The sequence below is a fragment of the Pezoporus occidentalis genome, unplaced genomic scaffold, assembly GCF_034315485.1.
Source record: "Pezoporus occidentalis ecotype Australia unplaced genomic scaffold, CSIRO_AGI_Poc_V1 ctg37, whole genome shotgun sequence".
Classification (NCBI taxonomy): Eukaryota; Metazoa; Chordata; class Aves; order Psittaciformes; family Psittacidae; genus Pezoporus; species Pezoporus occidentalis.
Window position 1 is genome coordinate 8,069,878 of NW_026915691.1, and position 22,944 is coordinate 8,092,821.

Consider the following 22,944-nt stretch of genomic DNA (forward strand, 5'->3'; position numbering starts at 1 on the left):
GACGAAAGGAACCAGCCCTTTGTTTAAGTGGGTGATGGGACAAGGGATGTTATCAACGTTCTTGATGATAACAGCTTTTAAGCTTTCAAACATTCAATAAATTATAACAATGTACCTAATAGGTTCCTCCTGAGAATACAGGTACATCACGGAGAGCACCATCCCCCACAGTCCATCTCCATTCTGGGTCACCTACGTCACCTATGGGTTCTGGTAGTCCCGGGAGAGGCAGGGATATGTCCTCGAAAAAGAAAAAGGGGCTGCTTTCCAAAGGCAAGAAACTGCTGAAAAAGCTGGGTGCAGTGAAATGAGTCATGTTCTCCTGGACAACTTGTAAAGCTTCCAGTCTGTGTATTTATTTTTTCTTTAAACGTCAAAACTAGGGCTTTCATGACTATGCAGTGCAACCTCCCCAAACCTTTGCGCTTTTAACTTTGACATCAATACAATCATGGGAATTGCTTAATCAAAACAGCAAGAAAAAAAGAAATGGATTATCTGTTGCAAATATTTCTTTTAAACAAAATTGACTAAAATTTTGGGGGATTAAGACCAGAAGAACGTGGTTTTACTTGAAGTCAACTTCACACCTGCAACTCCACTGGATAAATCTCAGCCTTTAGTCTCCTTTAACCACGAGTGGGGCAAGAAAACTCTGTTCATTGACTCCAAGTGCAGAGATCACCCTACTCTATCTAATCTTTATCACTAACAGAAATGGTCTTGAAACTCCTAGTTTAATCAGCCTTGATGTTTTGCCTTATTAATGCACAATGATTTGTACTGTCTAATAAATATACAGCGTATACTTTGTATGTACTGTGTATTCAGCTGTCTTCATCTTCCCTCAAACATGGTAATTTAAGATCAAGTACTCTGTTACTGACTCCATCCACTGTCTTGATGTAACTCTTGGGAGTTTGAAAGTGCTGTGCAAAATGCTTTCTTTTCTGGTTTTGCTTCTTTTTTTTCTTTCTTTTCCAAACCAAACCCCTTGTACTGATTTCTTTTGTCAACATTTTCACTAAGCTGAACTCAGACACTGTAAGTTATTCAGAGACTCACCTAGTTTCGACTGTACCACCTCCAGTTTTGGAGTTCCTGGTTCAATGTTCTAAATTAGGGGGGAGGAAAAAACAACAACCCACACCCAAAACCTCCACCACAACTACCCTTCAATCCCCAGTGATTTCCCCTGTGGAGGTACAGTACTAAGTTAAAGGCATTTTGATATTGATGTCAGATTGACCACAAGTGCATGTCTACAGTAAGAAGTGAAAAACTGTGTTACATACCCAAGCTGTAGCCAGTAAAAAGGCTGCACCAGGCGATTATCAAATATCAGCTGCAGTATTGGCATCTTCAGCAAACCAATCGTACACACTGATGGCAGTCATTGGCTGGTACTATTTTGTAATTCTTGTCCATTTGTAAATTGTTTTTACTGTTTATACATACTTTTCAGACTGCCTTTCTTTTTGTAATTTCTGGAAGGTTTATAAATGAATGATCAAAGCTTCCCCATTGTGTCTTCAGATAATAATGTAAATTCCTGTAAGATACCGTGTGCTAGATTATAACAGTTAATTAAAGAAAATAACTGGCCTAAATTTGTGGTAAAGTACTGTGTGGGTGTGTGCATGTGTACAACTGTTGTGTATTATATTTTATATAAATAAATAATTTGATATTTTGTAGAGTGCAGTATGTTTCATGAATGAACTGTATCAGCTCCCTGGTTACAGTGTCAGCCCCCAACTCCCCTCAGGAAGAATCAGCCACCTGCCCAGGGACAGTGTTCCAGGAGGAACAGGCCACAGCCACCATTTCCTACCTTTCGGTGGTGGATAAGGACGCAGTTTCCTACTGACCCCGGTGACAGAAACCAGATCACAATGAGTACCTGTAAGTGATACAGAACTAGGAAGAAATACTGAATCCTAATAGTGAACAGGGAAAGCTATCACTGTGGGACAGCAGAAGGACCAAAATATCTGTCACAAAACCCTGCTGCCTCTCTTCATTACAAACTCTGTGTGGAAGAAGCTGGTACAGTGCTGTCAGCCCAGGAAATTAAAAACCTGAACTCAACACAAGCTCTGGTGCTCCCTCATCTTTCAGCGCTGTTGGTGGCCGCTGAAGTTCACTGTAGATAAAGGCTTCTCTGGATGCACAATTCCAGGAGCTTTCCAGAGGTAAAAATGGTTAGCACATGTCACACCAAATGCCCTTGAAGTACAGCAAATACATCTAACATGAGCAAATCAGCACGGATTACAGCAACAACTTTATTTAAATCTCACAACAAAAAGGAACAAGGTTCAACATGCATTAGTTAAAAAAAAAAAAACACAAAAAACCAGCACTAATCCAAATTAGGCACACCCAGGCCTAAGCACTGCTCATTACTGGGAACTGTGCTGTGAGGCCAAAACCCATCTACTTACTTTCTTGCTCGTCCGTGCACTTATATTCTTTAATGGAAATTATGTTTAACAAGAATGCCCTTAAACAGTATCAACCAAGACGTTTAGTTCATTCCAGTTACAAATTGGCAGTTGTAAAACAGCAGTTTACTCACGCTGTGTTGTAAATAGGAAGTGACAAGACTACGAAAAAGCACCTCAGTCCAGTGCAAGTCACACGGCCCCCACAACAGCATTCCATACCTTCTTGTTGAAAGCATTCCCTAGCCTTGTCTCATAAATGTTCCTGGAGCTGTGGTAAGATACGGAAATAATTCTGCCCTCATTTCAATAGCCAATGAAAACAAGGAAGCAACAGCTGCATTTTGAATTTGACAGTGTAATATGCTAGCCTGAATCCTAATTATTCTGTGTAAGGCTTCCCCTAAAACTTAAGAACAACAGATAACCTTTTGTGAAGAATCCCAGAAACTCTATTAAATAAGTATTAAAAAATAATGCCAAATAATGTAAGTTTTACAGGTAGCAGATCTCAAGCTTCTTCCTGCTACCGTGAAAAACTTCCACACTGCCCATGCTCATTATGCCATGCACATGTCCCTTCAGAAGAAAACCAAACCAAAATCAGATCTCAGACAATTTCCCATGCCCTGGAAAGGAACTACAATGTTTTTTTTAGCTGGTAACTCAACTTTAAAGATAGTAGAGTCTGTCTGAAAGTAACAGGTTTGGCTCTCTGTGAATGCTCTGACCAACAAGGAAAGCCAGTTTATGAGCATACTGGCAGGGAGCAGGTACTCTGATAACACCCTGCAGAGGGAAAAAGATAAAAGGAATTACTTTCAAGTCATTAAATAAGCACACATTCACTGTAGCAGAGCCCTGGAGATCAACAGTCTGGGTACATGTAAAATGTACAATTCTTGTAGACTATGCCCGTTTGTGAAAAAAACATCACATACACTGAGCATGTTAAAGAAATCTGCTTCACAGAACAACAGGTGCCAAAATTGCCAAACTCCATTCCCCTCCTCACTCCAAAAAAGCCTCTCACACAGGTTTACATTTGACACTGAAGTGTAAGTCACATGCAGAATTTCTGATCACCAAACTGACAGATACAAAGCACATCTTGGGCATCAGCCAATTGTGTGCTGATCTGGGTGTGCAACAGGGGAAGCCTTAAGGGAAATGGAGGAGCCCTGTTCCATCTCCATACAAAGAAGTAAGTATTTCTGCAGGTAAGAAAAAAATCATTTCGGTTTTTGTTTTGACAGAGAATTTGGAAATACTACTTAAAGCAAGTATTTCCTAGTAAGAATAAAGATTATTTTAATCTCCAGACTTCACCACTCTAGGTCAAGAGCATACCTGCAGGCTTTTTGGGTTGTTTTAAGGATGCCTTTTTGGATTGTTTTAAGGATGCCTTTTTCTACCCTCTTGTGGGTTGTTATTGCACACTGACATGCAATCTTAGAAGAAAAACATTATCATTTCCCAGAGGAAATACTTACCGACCAATTATAATACATGTGGCAAAGCTTGTAGGTTAAACGTTGTATATGATCAGGTTTCAGTTTGCTAGTGTCATAAATTACGTTGTAATGAGTGGGTGCAACACAACCATTTCTCACTGCCTGACTCACAATGTAGAAATCATACCTGTAATAGAAGAAACAGAACCTCAGCGGTCTGGTACAGAAATAGCTGCTTTGTGTGGATTTGTCTTATTTTTTCAAGTCACTTTATGCATATTGAGTAAACCCCCAAAATACACTTATCCTTTGACCACAAAAATCAGCTTCCCCTATTCCTGAAAGGCCAGGAGATCTGGAAGAACATAAATAATCTTATGCTATGCAACAAGTCTTAAGACCTTTCTTCACAGAGAGTTTTCCTCCCCATACCCACCCTGTGCATTTCCTTAAAGCATACGTGATGCTGCAAAGTATACAAATCCTGGATGTTGGAAACCGTGAAGTGTTGCATAATGAAAACTTAAGTTTGTCCATTTCCTTCATCTACACAGTCACTGTGATTTCTTTACCAAAGGACAGAAGTACAGAAAGCACTACTCTACACGATCCCCCAATCAATTTAGTATCAGATACATTTCCTTTATTATCAGGTTGCCAGCAAACAGACATGCTACTTCTATACAAACTCACCATTCTGGTCTGGTAACCTCCACATCAACAACAGTACCAGGGGGTGGGTTTTTAAGTGCTCCCATACTCTCTGCGAAGAACCTGGTATTCACTCGTTTCTTCACAACTATCACAGTAAGCCTTGGACTAACATAAGTGAAAATAAAAGACAACAACAACAAAATTATGGCAAAAAAATGCACTAAGTAATTCAGAAGAAGATTCTTTAGAACTTCAAATTACAAACAAGCTTGAAAGTTCTCCAGAACATTAATTTCACATGCAAGTTCACCAATTCATTGATTTAAATACGACGTTCATACTTGAGATTTTTAGTTTCAGGTGTAACTTTGATACTATTACTCACCAACCCAGCTTGTATTTAACTTAATAGGGAGACACAAAACTTACTAAAAAGGGATCTTCTAACTACAGACCTTACTTCTATCCTCTCCCCCTCAATTTTCACAGAAGAGACAATGTGTTTTAATAGTGGTTTTGGTAAAGAGCAAGTAATTACAGAAGCCAAACAAAAGTAGTTAAGCACTTCAGTTTCTACTACTGTAACTTGCATTGTGCTGCCTTGTCAGGATATCTTTTCATTTTCCAAAGCAGATTATGAGGCCAAGTCACTGCAAAAAAGTTTTACAGCAGAATGTTGAAAACTGCACAAAACAAAAGTGACTGGATGACAGTCAGTCCTTTCAGAAGTGCTAATTAAAAAACTGCCCTACAAGACATGATCGAACAGTTGGAAAGAAAGGTATTGACTACCATATGGATGAAGAACGCCTGAAGAGTACGTACACTGAATACTCAAGTGGTGTGTGTACTAAAAACTTTTCCTGATGTATTACAAGTTAGGTATCTCAAATCATGTAAAAAGCAGTTACTTGAGCTCAAATCAAAATAAATAAGGATGAAAAGGAAACATAATCTTCATCAGTAACCACTTTTTGTACCCAGGTGTGTATTTCTCTTCACAGTATCACAGTATGCTAGAGATTGGAAGGGGCCTCGAAAGATCATCTAGTCCAATCCCCCTGCTGGAGCAGGAACACCTAGATAGTGTTACACAGGAATGTGTCCAGGCGGATTTTGAATGTCTCCAGGGAAGGAGACTCCACAACCTCCCTGGGCAGCCTGTTCCAGTGTTCCATCACCCTCACTGAGAAGAAGTTTCTTCTCAAGTTTAAGTGGAACCTCTTGTGTTCCAGTTTGTACCCATTACCCCTTGTCCTGTCATTGTTTGCCACTGAGCAGAGCCTGGCTCCATCCTCGTGACACTCCCCCTTTATGTATTTATAGACACTAATAAGGTCACCCCTCAGTCTCCTCTTCTCCAAACTATAGAGACCCAGCTCCCTCAGTCTTTCCTCATAAGGGAGATGCTCCACTCCCCTAATCATCTTTGTTGCCCTGCGCTGGACTCTCTCCAGCAGCTCCCTGTCCTTCTTGAACTGAGGGGCCCAGAACTGGACACAATATTCCAGATGGGGTCTCACCAGGGCAGAGTAGAGGGGAAGGAGGACCTCTCTCGACCTACTAACCACCGCCCTTCTAATACATCCCAGGATGCCATTGGCCTTCTTAGCCACAAGGGCACAGTGTTGGCTCATGGTCATCCTGTCGTCCACTAGGACCCCCAGGTCCCTCTCCCCTACACTGCTCTCTAGCAGGTCGTTCCCCAACCTATACTGGAACCTGGGGTTGTTCCTGCCCAGATGCAGGACTCTACACTTTCCCTTGTTATATTTCATCAAGTTATTCCCTGCCCAACTCTCCAGCCTGTCCAGGTCTCGCTGGATGGCAGCACAGCCTTCAGGCATGTCAGCCACTCCTCCCAGCTTAGTGTCATCAGCAAACCTGCTGACAGTACACTCAATTCCCTCATCTAAATCGTTGATGAATATATTAAATAATACCGGTCCCAGTACTGACCCTTGAGGCACTCCACTAGTTACAGGCCTCCAACTAGACTCAGCCCCAGAGACTACAACTCTCTGGCTTCTCTCCTTCAGCCAGTTCGCAGTCCACCTCACTACCTGATCATCCAGTCCACACTTCCTCAATTTAGCTGTGAGGATGCTGTGGGAGACTGTGTCAAATGCTTTGCTGAAGTCCAGGTAGACCACATCCACCGCTCTGCCATCATCCATCCACCGTGTTATTTCCTCATAAAAGGCTAAGAGATTGGTCAAACATGATTTCCCCCTGGTGAAGCCATGTTGACTGCCCCTCATAACCCTATTATCCTTGATATGCCTTAAGATGGCACCAAGGATAAGGTGTTCCATCACTTTCCCAGGGATGGAGGTGAGGCTGACCGGTCTATAGTTACCCGGGTCCTCCTTCTTGCCCTTTTTGAAGACTTGAGTGACATTTGCTTTCCTCCAGTCCTCAGGCACCTCTCCCGTTTCCCAAGACTTGGTAAAGATGATGGAGAGCGGTCTAGCAATGACTTCCGCCAGTTCCCTCAGCACCCGCGGGTGCATCCCATCTGGACCCATGGATTTATGGATGTCCAGATTGCTCAACTGGTCTCTAACCCATTCCTCATCGACTAAGGCAAACCGCTCCGTTGACCTGACTTCATCTAAGGTCTCGGGGGTACAGGGCTCTTCAGGACTGCCGGCAGCAGAGTAGACAGAGACAAAGAAGGCATTCAGTAACTCTGCCATCTCTGTATCTTCTGTCACCAGGGCACCCATCCCGTTCATCAGTGGGCCTACATTGCCTCTGGTGTTAGTTTTATCTGCCATGTATTTGAAAAAGCTCTTTTTGCTGTCCTTGACCCTTCTCGCCAGGTTTAATTCTAAGGATGCCTTAGTCATCCTAGCTGCCTTCCTACATCCTCTAGCAGCAGCCTTATATTCCTCCCAAGTGGCCAGCCCCTCCTTCCATGACCTGTAAACTCTCCTCTTCCACTTGAGCATACCCAGCAATTCCCTATTTAGCCACACAGGTCTCTTGGCCCTCTTCCTTGACTTCCTACGTGTCGGGATGCTCTGACCTTGAGCTCGGAAAAAGCAATCCTTGAATGTCAACCAACTATCTTGGGCCCCTTTACCTTCAAACAGCCTTGCCCATGGGATTTCCCCTAGCAATTGCTTGAAAAGGCCAAAGTTTGCCCTGCTAAAGTCCAGGGTTGCAATTCTACTTGCTATTCTACTAGTCCTACCACACAAGATCCTGAACTCCACCATCTCGTGGTCACTGCAACCAAGGCAGCCCTCAACCCTTACTGCTTCAACCAGATCCTCCTTGTTAGTGAGGATGAGATCCAGCAGCGCTCCTCTCCTGGTCGGCTCATCCACCATTTGCAGGAGGAAGTTATCATCCATACACTGGAGGAACCTCCTGGACTGTGGCTGGGTTGCCGAGTGGTCCTTCCAGCAAACATCAGGGAAGTTAAAATCCCCCATGACGACCACAGCCTGTGACTGTGAGGCCGCTCCAGCTGCCTGTAGAAGGCCTCGTCAACTTTGTCACCCTGATCTGGTGGTCTGTAACAGACACCCACAACAGTATCGCCCCTGCCAGCCTGCCCCTTAATTCTCACCCACAGACTCTCAACTCGCTTGTCATCTGTCCCTGGACAGAACTCGGTGCATTGTAGTTCCTCCCGCACATAAAGAGCGACCCCACCACCCCTCCTGGCTGGCCTGTCTTTCCTGAAAAGGACATAGCCCTCCATGACTATATTCCAGTCATGTGAGCTGTCCCACCACATCTCTGTAATTGCCACTAGATCATAGTCTCCTGACTTAACATAGGTTTCCAACTCCTCCTGCTTATTTCCCATGCTGCGTGCATTGGTGTACAGACATTCCAGGGAGCGAGCTGAGCACACCGATTTCACCCTAGGATTATAGGAGGCCTCCCAGTCTTCATCAGTTCTGGAGTGCTGCCCCACTGGGGCAAGCCCACCTACAACCCCATCCCCCTTCAAATCTAGTTTAAAGCTCTCCAAATGAGCCCTGCTAATTCATGCCCCAGCATCCTTTTACTCTTGTAGCGTAAAAAAGGGGGCTGTTGGAAACAGACTTACTTGTAGTCTTTACCAACACTCTTCAAGCAATCCAAAAATTGAGGCACTTCATAATTAACCAAAGTATATAGTTGTCCATCTCCTACACCATCACGATAAACAATAATACGAGAGGGCAAATACTTATTCCACTTGAACCAGTCTCTTAAAGCAGCTTAAAAAGAAAGAGTAAAAGCTGTTAGCTATCATGAAAAATCTTTCCACAACAAAAATAGGTTTTTATTACTGGGAAAACAGCCCTAAGTTTTGGAACCTAAGGTCCTCAGTCTTTCACTAATCAGAAACAGGTATGCATCATGATATACAAGTGTTACCTGCAAAAAAAGAAAGAGCACAAGGAGATTATATACTCTGCTGGCCTCTATCACAGCAAGGAGCTGTCATCCTTTAAATCCATCTCCTTTAAAGCATTCTTTGAAGCTCACTGATAAGCAGCGTACGCTTATCAAAAAACATGTGAATCAGCGGAGGAATGCATACAAAATGCTATTAATTTTCAGCAATATTTTTAATTTGGTAATGACTCCCCTCAAGGCAGCTGAGGAAATGTGTTCTGAGAAGCTAAACTGTCTTTCTTAGCTCTGAATCAAGAAGAACAGAAAGCCTTCCCTTACTCTGCAAGCAGGCTTTGAGCCCATCCACGAGTTCTTGCCCACGACTTTGAACAACACAGCGGGAGAACCACCTGTGAAGAACAAAATAACAGATGAGCTGCCAAGCATTTCCCAGGCTTACCTCAATCAAGTCATTTTTAAAAAGGCTATGAGCACTTAAGTCTTATTGCAGGTCAATGCAGTCAAGCAAGAGTTAAGTGTGCTAGTGCAGTATTTCCCTTGCAAAGCCCCTGCGGTAGACAAATGCCTTAGCACCACGTGCAACTCCACTCAAAAAGCTTTTACACAAGTCAGCCAAAGGCAGAGGATCCCTAGCTCTGATGCCCTCTATCCATCCCAGCCCTTGTCCCGCTACTTGGCCCCCCTCCCAAGCACTGTGGAAGAAGGACAAGGCTATTCCTTAAGGGACAGAGTGGAAAAAATAATTCACAATATAAAGTTCTCATTAACTACGTACAGTAAATCAATCTGGACGCTTTCATGATGACAATATACAAACTACTTCTCAGTTAAGGGAGATACAAAGATTATTTCTCCCCCCACTCCCCTTACCCCATTCAAATCTTACCGTGTCATTGTTTGATTCAGGCTAGAGACAAATCCTGCAATTGACTGCTTTCCAGAGACTGTATCATGGTAACAATCAATTCCCACAACCATTACCTGTTTCAGCTTGAAAGGAATCAATACAGAACACATATTAGTACATGAAGACATGCCAAAGCACCCATCATCTTCATCCTACAGCCAAACAAGATCCTGACATAAGGCCTGTGGTTTCAGGATACTTCAACAAACCTCAGGCACAGAGTTCTTGAATTATGTATCTCCTTATGTCATATTTAACTTCACACCTCTTCACGAAAGAAACTACACAAACAATATTCAGTTTTCTTTTCTTTTGGGGGGGGGGAAGGCTTTGTTTTGAAGTAAGGCTCAATAAAAAAAAAAGCTATTACCATTAAAAAAAATTAAAATAATCACTTACTGGGATCTCAACACTCCAAAGTTCTCCACCCATTTTACAGTTCATTTGTAAGGCAATTTTTGTTGCTACGGCCATAACAGTCTGAGGCTTGCTTAAAGTGCGAGCAACCACACATTGACTTGGAACAGGACAATCTGTACATAAGTACTTCTTGATAGCATCATATTTATCCTTTCGGCTACTAGACAAAACACAAACTACCTTTAAAGAAAAAAAGGAATGTTTTTAAGAAGCTGCACACTCAGATTTACATCACAGTTGTAGATCTTTAGAAGTTTCTTACGCTCAAGAGGAATATTCAAGTGTTCACAGTGAAAGAAATACCTGTAAAGTTTCAGCGCCCATGCTCCAGAGCAAAGTATAAAGGCTCTTTTCCCAGAGGGATACTCATAGTTAGTCTGGAGTTTGAACAGCATGAGTAGGCATACAGCAGATACTCAGGAGCCAAGAGTTTTATTTCTGAGAATGAATCCCACTAGTCTTAAAACACCAATAACAGAGTTTAACGCAATTTGAAATTACAGGTTCAAATACATACTATGTTTGTGTCAGAGGTAATACTTTGCTGTAAACCCCTTAAATAAGCTTCTGTTCTATCATCTACTTCAATCCTGAAAAGGAAGAGAAAAATGCTTACAGAAAAAAACCCCAACTAACAGCTATTGAAACTTCAGCAAAAACACAAGTGCTCATTATGCATCGGTGCTGTATGAAGTGTCACTTTTACAGCTATTAATAAACATACAACAGACACGCATTTTGAAGATTTTAAGAGGAATCACCCATAATTCAGGCTTTCAACAGCAATGAAATTCAAAGTTAAAAGCAAGCACAGGTACTCAAAGGAAGATGTTTGCAATGAGAAAAATCAGAATACATCCAAAGTCAGCAAGAAAATACACAGAATAGTTAGGGTTGGAAAGGACCTTAAGACTATCTAGTTTCAAACCCCTGCCATGGGCAGGGACATCACACACTAAACCATGTAATCCAGGACTCCTTTTCATATTAAATATAGCTTCACACGAGGAGGATTTGCTCAACAACTTTACATCTGACATGGTTTGGTTTTGTCATGTTTGAACCTCCAGTGAAAACTCTTACCAGTAAAAGTGTAAGAAGTCAGTCACTGGATAAAACTGAACAATTTGTTTACCGAAATCAACTTTACTTTAGCACAAATCTCACAGAACTTGGTAGTGTGACACACTATACTATACTCCTCATTTAACAGCCTAAGCATGCTAACAGATATGCCTTAAGAATAAAATGATATTTCCAGACACTTACATGATTGCCTTGTTCATTTTGATTCCCATAGCTGGTGTGACTTTAAACAGATTTTGAAGCAATGTATTAGCAGTGTCATAGTTGCGGCGTGTGTATATTAATAACCAGTTGTCCAAGGGCTTGGGACATATTAAGGGAGCTGCCCTAGTTTCCTTTGACCAATCACCAAACTGAGGATTGTAATCAAACTGTAAATAAGAGACAGTAAAGGAAGAAAATCAACACCCTCCTGAACAAACTATACCACAACTACTTCCTGATACACTTCAGGAACAGATTGGAATGCTTCTGCCTAGAAAAACAAATGATTCTGAACCGTTCCTTTACTGCTCTTGTCACTGACTGAAAATAAGCTTTACTAGCCCTTTCAAAAAAATCACACTCTTCAAATGCTTCATTCATAATGATGCAAAGATACTTACGATTTTTAGCCAAGTTGCTGCTATTTGCCACACAGATTCTGTGCTACAAAGACACAGCTGTTTAAGCACTGACTTATTTTTCTTACATTTTCCATTTTAGTAAGGTAATTGCTGAGAAAGTATTACTATGAAGATACCAGATCTTTTCAATAACACCCAACACACACAAAAAAGCCCTTTACCAAACACAGATACACAAATAAAGATACTGTAACATGCCCTTCTGCATCTATTCAAAACAAAGACTTCTACTAGAGAACAAATACATCATGTTTTATGGCAACCTATTGAAATCCAAGTTATTCACCTCTAAGTTACCTCACCTCTGACTGAACAGATAGTGTATGTATTCTACGTACTGAAAAAAAATAGTGGGTTCTCATTTTAAAGCATTGGTGTTTTAATAAATAGAAGCTAGTTAGAAACATCTATAGTCTCCTAGTTTGTGTATCTGAAATGACTTTTAGACAGAGGGACTGCTTTGCAAGGAAGACACTATTGTAACGGAAGACAGGAAAACCTCCAGGGGCTTCCAAACAGAACCTGTAAACAAATTAAGAAGTTTGAGTGTCTCCTGTTTGGACAGAGATTTGTGTATAAGGTCTTCACTTACAATCCTTCACTTATCAACCAGTACGCGGTACCTCCTTCCTAAAGAACTTGCTTTATCAGTTTATCCAAAATATTTAGAAGTTGCTTTATTTACCACATTTCCCGATTGAAGGATCTTTTCTCCTTGAACAACTCTTCCCGTAAAGGATAATAAATGAGAATCAAAGCTTAAACCCCAGTCTCGGAGTTCCTTCTGAACATTGTCATCTCTGTTTAAAAACAGGATTTAAATTAAAACAAAGAAAACTGTTCTTGCTGACACTTTTTTTAAAACCAGTATGATTTCCAAAGTTTTGTTACAGGAAAGTAGTTTGTCATGAAAAATTTGTATGATAAAATAGTACAAAAGACATTAAGGTAGCATACTTTCGGATATACTCAACAAGTCTTCCAATTTCACGTTGCCTTTGCTCAGGTGGCAGTCGTGTATGAAAAGCCAAGTCTTTCATCATATTAAAATCATTACGCATCTTCTCAGTTAATCCTGTTAACAGCAAAATCTTTTTCTGAGTAAAAAGACTAAGAAAAGCAAACTTGCAAGTCATGCAGATTAACTATATGTGCACTGCAGACACAAAGTGTCAGGAGTAATCAAGGTTTTCAGTTGCTCCCTGTACACACACTCCCATCTGCACAGAAAAAAAAGGAAATTCTGGATTTTTGCACTTGAGAGGAAACCACACAACAGATGCAGCTGTTGAGTTACATTTTCCAAAGGAAAACAAAACAGTGCTGAGATGGACAGGTATGGTTAGTGCAAAGTCAGTATCTCAGAGTAATAAGGTACTTAAATATCTTACAAAATTATCAATTTATAGTAAATTTACCTTTTTTTCTTCAGCAGAAGTTCTACCTCCAATAAACTCTTGAAGTTATCAGTAGGCCAGTGTTTAACACCACACGTAAAAACTACACAACATCAAACCCCCTCAAACTCTTTAGCTGCATTTATATAATCTAATCTTTTGGCTGCAAAACTTCAGTCTAAACTCATGTTTACACACACAAAACACTTCTACTTAACTTGGTAAGAGGGTGCTGTCAAAATACCATTTTCAGTATGCATTATGATTTAACAGATGGTTTGATAAGAAACAATGCTACAGTACCTGTTAGGAAGCACAGCTCTGGAATTAGAACCACAGGTCCTGGCATCATGTTTCCTCCCTTCCTTCTGCACTGACTGATCAAGACAGGCTGGTTCAAGTCAGTAATTTCTTGATTATATTGCTGTATTACAAATGTATATTGTACATTAGTTTATTCGTAACAGTTTTCTTAATAATCATGCTCACTTTAGAAAATTAGTATTTTTCCTAAAACAAACAAAACCAAAACAAAAGCAACCAGCAACTTTTTTGAGTTAGTCCATCTAACTTGAAAGGAATAGGCTTTGTCAGAAAAGGCCAAACAGGGAAGCACTATTCTCTCTACTGGTGAGATCCAATTATTGGCTTTTAAGAGGCAACAGCAACAATGCTTCTGCCTTGCTCTAGGCTGTATCACCCACAGTACCGAGTTCAAGATGAGGATGCTCATTTCAGTTCAGTAACGGGCAAAGTTCCTGCCCTATAGAACAATTTAATTCAAGACAACACAAGAATCAGAAAAGATTCCCAGTGAAGTTTCTGAAACTCAACAACCCTTCCTTGCATTTGGCAAGAGTTGGTCTGTAGCAGTTATTCATGTCAACAAACATACTTCATAGTTTAACTTTTTCTTAAAGAGAATGATACCTCAGAACTCATCCAAAGGGTAGCATTTAAAAACAAAAAAGTGAGATCACAGCAAAGTCGAAAAAAGCAGAGAAAATATATCCTATATCCTGAACCAGAACGGATATCCTAAGTTTTGCTTCTAGTTTTTTTTAAGCCTCATCCTGTTTTACAGTTGAAACTGATGAGCAGAAAGATTTCACAATTACAGCAGTAGGCCTCCATGGTAGAGGAGGTTAAGCTACAAAAGACATACGTAAATTTTGTTTCAAAGAACCAAAGGTATCAAAGAGTAATTCCTTTAAAGACTGTCCATATATTCTACCTCTGGTAAATTATCAGCAAACTTGCTGAGAGTACACTCTGCTCCATCATCCAGATTATTAATAAAGATGCTCAAGAGGACTGGACACAGCATAACACACACACTGACAGTTCAGTTTCCATACCCTTTTGTAGTAGTCGATGTAGCTGATCTCAGAACCATCTGATTTTCTAAAGGTACACTGTGGATTGGCATCCCAGTCAATGTCATCAACTCTGTATGTTTTGTTATTGTACCTAAATAAATAAGTAAAAAAAGAAAAGGAAAAAAGATTAAATTAACTCAAACAGAAAAGTAGTAACAAAAAGGTTAATCGCAATACTCATGTAAGCTGGCAGTTTTGTTCCTATGAGCAGCATTAACATCAAGTTTTCTGTTGTAACAGGCTAACAATTCAGCTAAAAACTAAACCGTGATAAAACTAAATGAAAAAAACAGAACTAATCCAGCATGTACTTTCTGCCTTTGTAAATGCTTTGATTAGTTTGCTGCTTGACAATGACATAATTTCCATCTTTCTGATGCTTCACTGTATACTTCAGGACATGCAACATCCCCCCAAAATAAACAGATCTCCAAGATAACAAGGATACAAAGAGACTTACTTTGTAAGAACAACTAAACCTATCAGCTCTTTAGCACAGGTATCTCTAAACCTTTGCTCTTCAACCTGGTAATACAGACTATACATAAAATCCAACACTGTTTCACTGCGAAGAACCTTATGGCTCACATCTACACATAACATAATGCTTTCCTCATACTGGAGGATAGAACTTGTGAAGCCCGGCCAAACCATCAACCTGTCAAAGAAGAACAAACAGAGTCTTAATGTGCTTTAAAGCATCTCTATTCTCACCCCGAGTCATCTCTGCCTCATTTCCCAGACATTAGAAAGCAGTCAATCATACAATCATAGAACAGTTAGGGTTGGAAAAGACCTTAAGATCATCTAGTTCCAACTCCCCTGCCATAGGCAGGGACACCACATGCTATACACAGAGAAACCATGATCCAAATACAAACAATGTTCTGAAAGTTAAAAAAAAAAAAAAAAAATGGAGAAAGAAAATGAAAGGAAAAAGAAAAAAATATTTTACATGAAGATATCTTTAGTCAGGTATTTTAGTACAGGTATTCAAAACACTTTAAAACCACCAACAGTTTATCTAGTAGAACACTGTCCACTTTCTTCCACCAACCAGGTTATGCAAGCTAAGTTAATGGCAAGGAGTACACTACGGATATATGATGGGGCTCCAGTCAAAACTCAAGCTTACTAACTTGTACAAGAGGCCTAGGGCTATCCATAAGCAACAGTCACACTGTATGGGATCCTGTAGCAGGTAGATGACATGACAGCTAGCAAGAGGTGAGTTCCAGAACTACCCATACAGCCAGGTATGGCCAGGTATGAATTTCCACAGATTAAATGGCCTTCAGAATGAAGGCAAGACACTTCTGAGCTTTAAAATCAAAGTACTCAAGAGATCTCAGCCTTACAGACATTTAAGCAAGGTTTCTGACACTGGACTTAAATGTAGTATCAGGATACACACTGGTAACGAGTAATGAGATCTTCCACATACAAGAAACTAAGTGAGAAGGAGGTCTCATGCTTCCCAGGAATACCAATTTAAGTCCATGGTTTTATTACAAAATAAACCACCAGAACAGTACCAAAATACCATCCTTTCTTCCTGCACACCCCTAAGCTCAAGTATCCTGTTTTCCAAACCTGTGATTAGGGATGCTGATTGGGTCACTGGGGTTGTAGTAATTGCGTCCAATCTGCTGTAAATTCAACATCTTCAAAAGCCTGGAAGTTGAAATATGGATATCATTTACCATTATTATTCATTCTATCAAACTATGCATGGCCCCATCCCTCTGCCCAACCTCACTTTTTGTTCATCTGACCAGATAAAACAATCACACGTGACCTTTTAATTAAACTCAATTTAGGAAGGCCACAGACACTTATTAATGACAGTTAATCACTTCAGAATATTAGCATACAACCCAACCTTTCACCACCCAGATGAATGTAGCAGTCAGATGAAGCAGGCAGCCCAAGTACCAAGCTTACATGGAAAGACTACAGCAAAAGAAGTAATTTGCCAGGTCAAAGTCCTGCACCACCATTTGCTTTAAGAAGCAAATCCGCAGACTCAAAAGGAGGGCAGATATAGGACTAACTGCCCACAACAGTTAGCACTTCAGTATAAATCTGCTTCCACAGGAAAAAGGTATGAACTCATTTCATACTAACATGGGCCAGAAACATGCATGTAACTGCACACTAAAATGTTGCCAGATGTGACTGGCCACACAGTAACGGTAGCTGCAAAGGCTTACAAATTTACATTTGTAATACTGGTTTGTAGTCCTTTCCTTGGAAAGGAAAAACAGGTCAGACATTTTTAGAATGGCTTCTTATAAAGATACAACTTGGACAGCAAACCTTCTAAAAATGATGTTGTAAAATTGAAGACATGTAGGTGAAGAAGGTGGCAACTCATTAGTCAATGTGATTGTTATCTTCACATCCTCTCCATTTCGAGTCCTACTAAACACTTCAATAACCTGAGAAAAGTAAAGTTAGGTCAATGAAACTAGAAGCAAACTAGGCTTTTTCTGCACTTTGCTCCATTGATATCCAACTGGACTTGCATGTTAAGATTCCAAGACTTTGCTCAAATGGGAATTTTATTTCTACTATGACTGTAAACTACTTTAGGATTCATTCATTTGGGTGAAGATGACTAATAGAGAAGAATGGAGCCTTAAACACAAAGCAGCTGAATTCAGTAAGACAACAGGAAGAGCACTTACCAATTACCATTGCAGGAAAAAGACTCAACTTGAAGAAATAAACTTAATATATTACCATCAGTACATGGCGTGTCCCTCCCATTTTAAACAGAGAGGAGCCATCAACTTTCCTGACGGGCTCAGCTTTGGTTTACAGTCGTTCTGTTGTGAAGCCAGCTGGAAATTTCCAGCGCAGGGTAGGCCCACAGCTTTTCCCACAGGGGCCATCCAAGACCACCCAGCTACCAAAACCTTGCCACATACACCCACTACATCTACCCTTTTGATTATTTTAGATGTTAAAATACAGAAGTTATGAAAAGATATACGCAGAAAGAAAACTGAAGGAAAAATACTGTATGTACCATCTACTTCTATGTTGAGGATTATTCTTGCCTGCAGAACCTAAGCGTGAGAACTAGGAGTTTATCACCAAATTTCTCTACACAAGCAAATTAGCTTACACCAATATATTCAACACAACAAAACACTGCTTGTGGGACATCAATTCTCTAACTTCTAGACCAGTAAGAAACAAGATGCATCATAAAATGCATGTCAAAAGTAAGATAGCATTCTTGTATCACACCTTATTCACTAGTTTTTTTGGCAAGAATAGTATTGATCCATCAAATGCATGAGTCTTTCCAATTAGCTCTTCATGCTGGAAGAGCAAAGCTGATCGAAGGCGGCGTGCTTCCATCTCAGGACTATAGCCAACATGGTACTGATATAAAGCCCACTGTGGTCGAGACGTCAAACGGAAGTAATTTGTAGTTAGCTTTATCCTAACACCAGAAGTACCTAAAATGAGAGGCAAAAATGTCAGTAGTTACAAACTTTTGCCAGTTTATGGGAATTCAACAGTTCTGAGACATTTCAAAAAACTAAGGCATTCAGACAAAAGGTTAGAGGTCTGTTGTGTCCCGTGACTCAGTAAACTATATGAAATGCTCATATAGGTGTAGTGTTATCACAGACACCTACTTATTAGAGCTTTTTTTCCTTCAGTTGTCAGGAAAACTCCCACAGCAAGAATTTAGATCAGTAACCTCTTTCCCAAAGGATTTGTACTGGATACGAGAAAGATGAATTTTCACCAAAACCTAAACTTCTTTTGTGGACAAATTAATCTTGCCTTACACAAATCATAAACATAGAACAAAAACTAACAGTGTCAATCACTAGAGATATCCACATTCCCATTCCCATATGTTACAAGATGACATCTTTTTAGGTATTTCAAGATTTTTCAAATGAACAAACAAGCAAACAAAAAACCCACAACAGTAAAAAGTGGCTTCAGATCACTTATTTAAAGTATTTCTTCTGATTTTTTCATATCTCATTTCAATTTCTCTTAAAGACAGAAGTCTCATACAAAAAGTACATTGTAGACAATTATGGATCATTCATTTTAATTTGGGTTACATTATCCATTTTTCCCCATCTGAAATATAACATCTCAGATGAAAATAAAAAATAATGAAAACATACAAATCATAACTGTGTGAAGCTATAAAGAGAAAACAAAAGGCCAGGAATACAGCTGCCTGCAAAGTACAGTGACCCATGACCTAGCATCAGCATAGCTCTAGACAGAAAAGCTAGGCGAGAATGAAAACTGTACTGCTTCTGGCCCAAAGTGACTTGAGCAGAACAAGCCTTGCCACTCTTGGGCCTATGGCGTGCTCCAGCCATTATTCAGTTATGCAAAAAGGGACTACAGTTGCTGTTACATTGTTGTGACACTTCACAGCTCACTTGCAATACAAAACTACTATCAGAACAGAAACTGCACTGTTGAACATTAAGAAGGATTGTGTTCTACCAGGAAGGCAGGACAACTGACAGCCTGCTTTTGCTTCTTTTCATATGCACAATTTCATCTCAGGGAGAGAAGTGCATCACCTGTTATTTACACTACAACGTTTCTTCAGAAGAATTCTCAAATTCCATATTTATCAGATCTTTAGGAATTTGGTTAGGCCAATGCATTACAAACCAGAACTTCTATAAGCAAACCTACAGAGTCCTGAAGAGTCCTGCCTGAAGATGTGGACATCAGAAACATATAAGGATCATCACTTATACATAAACAGTTGCAATTGAAAATGCAACACAACTTCCATCTGAAGCCCTTTGCCATCAGACACGTCATCTTCAGATACTGGGAGCAACTTGCATCTTTTTCTAGTACACAATAAAAATTTTATTTACTTGATCTTCTAGAGGATACTAAAAGCAGAAATAAAGCAAAACTTGCTCAACTTGCTTACATGCCTACAGTCTAATACAAACATACCAGTTTTTGATTCTTGAACATGTTCTATGGCTTGCCGAGTGTTCACCCCAAGGTCATTGACATCTCTGCGACGCCTACCCCTGTCTGCTAAAGACAATTCTTGAAATCCCACAGAAATCTGTAATCCTATTGTTTCAAAATTTGAGGAAGAGAAAGAATTACAGTCAACACTTAAATATAAATAAAAATAAATACAGTTCCATTTTGAAAATCAGATATACATAAGACCAAGAGAAATCATGAAATGTTAAGCTACAGCTTTTGCTAAGTAGTAAATCCATCTCATAATAACATTCAGGTAACACATAACAAATTCTTAAGATTTACGGACAGCTAACTAGTAAGCAAATAGAACAGCTCACTAGCCAGATAAAAAAAAAAGGGATGTAAATCCTCCAAATCAATCTTTTTGCAAACACAGGGAGGACAGAGCTTTCATTTCTGCTCCAGCTGGCACCAAAATGTTTAAATACACTTTGATCCAAAATAGGCAAGAAAATTTAATTTCCTTATTAAGATTCAAGAAGCATAACAAAACAACAAAATGAAATTGATGATTGGTAGTCATGCAGGTAATTGTGCCAACTGCTTTCCAATTTATTGTTTTGATAGAAGAGATGGTACAGATGGAGTAGATTCCTGGTTCAGTTACACTGCATCCCAAAGGATGCAGAGTGAATGTTTCTAAATCTCAGTAATAAATCTCATTTTGAGAAGAAAAATTTGAAATATAGTCTAAGGAATGCCTTAATTGTGCTCTTGAGGGCAATGAACTTTTTCACTCTTTCTGACCTTCTGGCCTTCTCTCGCTCTGGCACCCATGGCCACCAGGTTCTTCTGATAGTGATGGATGAACACGTGGCTGATGACGGCCAGGTGGCTGAACTGGCAAAGTCTGATGAACCTGCAATAGTTGGGAATAACTTTTCCTACTGCAACTGAAGAAACAGCATACTCCCAAGAGTAAACCAAAACAAAGTCAGTAACCAAGTACAGAATACTCAAGTACTCAAATGTGACAGTTACAGAAGTTTAAACTTTTTTTCCTGTATTATGTAGCAGAGTTATTACTTTGTACCTCAAACTTAAAAATAATGCAGGTCGAGGAATTTTCTTTTTTTGCAAGTTAATATGCATTTAATTAGTAGTAAATTCAAATCTCTTCCCAACTCTATAACTAAAATTTCTGGACTTCTCATTTTTAACAATGCCTCTGATACTTCAAGTAGTTATTTATTTTATAAAAACAGTTTTTGCAATTAGTGCCTAGTGAATAAATAACATTAAGAAGTGCCACTGCAACACACAACATTAGCTAAGCACTGAGCACCACTATCCTGAGTTGACTACATTCCTTTCCTATTTATTAAAGATTCACATTGGAGCTCCATGTATTTCACATTTGAGAATTATAAACTGTGTCTTCTATCATGACTTAAACTCATCTGACACTGGCAAGAAATGGACTAGGATCACCCCTCCAGACTAATGACATGAAAGATGATTACTGACAACTGACAGATTTGAGAAACTGCTTTAAAAAAAATCTCCAGCTACATGGCAATGGCTTCAAATACAGATCAGCCATTTTCAAGCTAGAGTTTGACCAGGTCAGATATGCATAAAACAAGCCCTAGACACTAGTTCAAATGCAGAGACAAAGCCCTGCATATTAAAATTAAAACCAACAGGAACAGGTCAGAACATCTGCTAGACACAGGCTCTGCCCAAATATTTATCAACAGCAGCCTTGAATGTTCTGCTTCTCTGTCATTTCCAACCCTAACTATTCTATGAATCTGTATCACTGTGGACAAAACAGGCTATGAAAATATTACCTATTTCCATTAGCTCTATTATGACAGCAAAATACTAAAAGAGGAAGTAGTTAAGCAATTACATTTCAAAGCCTCGTGTCATTCATTAAAAAAGAAATCAACTTACAGATGCAGCTCCTACAGAAGAAATGGGAGTCTCCTGCCCTGGAGGTCTTCCTCTTGATCTGGCTCTAGCTCTTCCCGTCATCTTCTAAGACAAACCACCTACAGCATTAGTGTTCAACCTTCTCCTTTCCCCATCCTTCTTCCAATAAATATTATGAACAGCACTACTGTATTTGCCCTTAATAAAGAAATAATAAAATATACACCCCTCTGCAAAAATCCCTGCTGCTGAATCTCCCCACACAGCCACAACAGATTGCGTGGGGAAGTTACAGCTTCTTGGAGTCAAGTCTGAACTGACTGTCAGAAGCTGTGAAGAAGGTCAACTAGACTGGAGAACACAGCAGATTTGCAACCTCAGACAGGTGTAACCCAGGGTCTACTGATGTTACTTGCAAGTCACACCTGGGACTCTGCTCAGCCTAATGTATTCCATTACCGCACAACGCATGCAAAACACACACCAGCCCTCGCTGCCCGAGCAGTGCCCCAGTGATGCAAACCAGCCTCAGAGACCTGTCTGTCCTCTTCCCCATCCCAGCAACCCTTCTTTCCCGCTTGTGCTCAGCCTGAAGTTCTCCACCACCCTCAAACAGCTTGCACGGCCCAAATCCCCATCCAGAGGCGTCCCCGCCCCTGCCGGCCTTACAGCGTCACCTCAGCCTGCCCTCAGGCCACGAAGGAACTGCTTCCACCCCAGCCACACACAGCCGGCCGTCCTCTTCACGGGGCTACAGAACTTCGTTCTCGCTCACGCTAACAACCACTCTCACAGCCGGCATTGCCCGCAGGCCGCTCCTCCGGGCACAAATCCGCCCACGGTCCAGCGGCCGACAAACACCGTCCGGACCGCCCCTCAGGCTGAGCACGGCCTGCGCAGACGCACGTCTTCCGGCCGGCACGCGCTAGTAGGGCAAGGCGGGAACGCACACTCTCCTCTGATTGGCTCCTGAGACCCGAGCGCTGCCGGAAAGTCCCGAAGAGTGGTGCTGGCCGCGGCGGATCGAGTTGAAGGTAGTGGAGGTGCGGCGGCCGTTGTGGCCGTGTACGTGGTGTCTCATGCGCTGCACTGAGGGAGCCGCCGCACGGTGAGGTGTGGGTGTCCCCGGCACCCCTGTGCACCCGGGCAGGAGCGGCCCCCGGGCAGCGCTGGGCTGGAGGGTGGCGGCTGTCAGCTGTGAGAGGGTGAGATTCCGCCTGAAAATCGTTTCCCTCTCATCCCACGTAAACCGCAGTTAACCAGAAGGTGGAGCAATAAAACAAGAAATAAAACTTGCTTTAGTGAAGGGCTG

At 40.8% G+C, this 22,944-nt stretch overlaps 2 protein-coding genes across 8 annotated transcripts in view; one reads left to right on the forward strand and one right to left on the reverse strand.

The window, feature by feature from the left end:
• RIMBP2 (RIMS binding protein 2) overlaps nt 1–1,697 on the forward strand; it is a 136,263-nt gene extending 134,566 nt beyond the window's left edge. For 5 of the 6 annotated variants that reach the window (XM_062631588.1, XM_062631589.1, XM_062631594.1 and 2 more), the window contains one exon: nt 123–1,697. In XM_062631588.1, the coding sequence (XP_062487572.1) occupies nt 123–311 (189 nt within the window). In that variant the 3' untranslated portion in view covers nt 312–1,697. The remainder of the gene's footprint in view (nt 1–122) is intronic. The other variant, XM_062631591.1, reaches the window with a different exon arrangement.
• A 1,264-nt stretch (nt 1,698–2,961) lies between these two features.
• Nucleotides 2,962–22,602, reverse strand: PIWIL1 (piwi like RNA-mediated gene silencing 1). 2 transcript variants are annotated; one of them, XM_062631601.1, is made up of 21 exons: nt 22,583–22,602; nt 21,654–21,737; nt 20,502–20,613; nt 19,710–19,835; nt 17,994–18,208; nt 17,055–17,176; nt 16,329–16,409; nt 15,196–15,393; nt 14,715–14,826; nt 13,660–13,780; nt 12,917–13,034; nt 12,645–12,759; nt 11,517–11,704; nt 10,765–10,837; nt 10,227–10,427; nt 9,807–9,910; nt 9,239–9,309; nt 8,625–8,778; nt 4,595–4,720; nt 3,941–4,088; nt 2,962–3,236 (listed from the first exon to the last, which is right to left on the reverse strand). In XM_062631601.1, exons 2-21 carry the CDS (start codon nt 21,732–21,734, stop codon nt 3,120–3,122), a joined length of 2,583 nt encoding a protein of 860 aa, XP_062487585.1. In that variant the 5' UTR covers nt 21,735–21,737; nt 22,583–22,602; the 3' UTR covers nt 2,962–3,119. The 2 variants fall into 2 exon arrangements, with proteins under 2 accessions (XP_062487585.1, XP_062487584.1); XM_062631600.1 differs by lacking the exon at nt 22,583–22,602 and adding an exon at nt 22,310–22,391.
• Between the last annotated feature and the right edge of the window lie 342 nt (nt 22,603–22,944).

Bases quoted from the DNA above. Each gene is read 5' to 3' on its own strand.
- PIWIL1 (XM_062631601.1), bottom strand. From the start codon at position 21,734: ATGACGGGAAGAGCTAGAGCCAGATCAAGAGGAAGACCTCCAGGGCAG. The intron at 17,177-17,993 runs GTGTGATACAAG...TACTTTTCTCAG, and splicing joins CAAAAAAACTAGTGAATAAG to GTTATTGAAGTGTTTAGTAG. The intron at 13,781-14,714 runs GTATGGAAACTG...TTTGTAATACAG, and splicing joins ACATCGACTACTACAAAAGG to CAATATAATCAAGAAATTAC.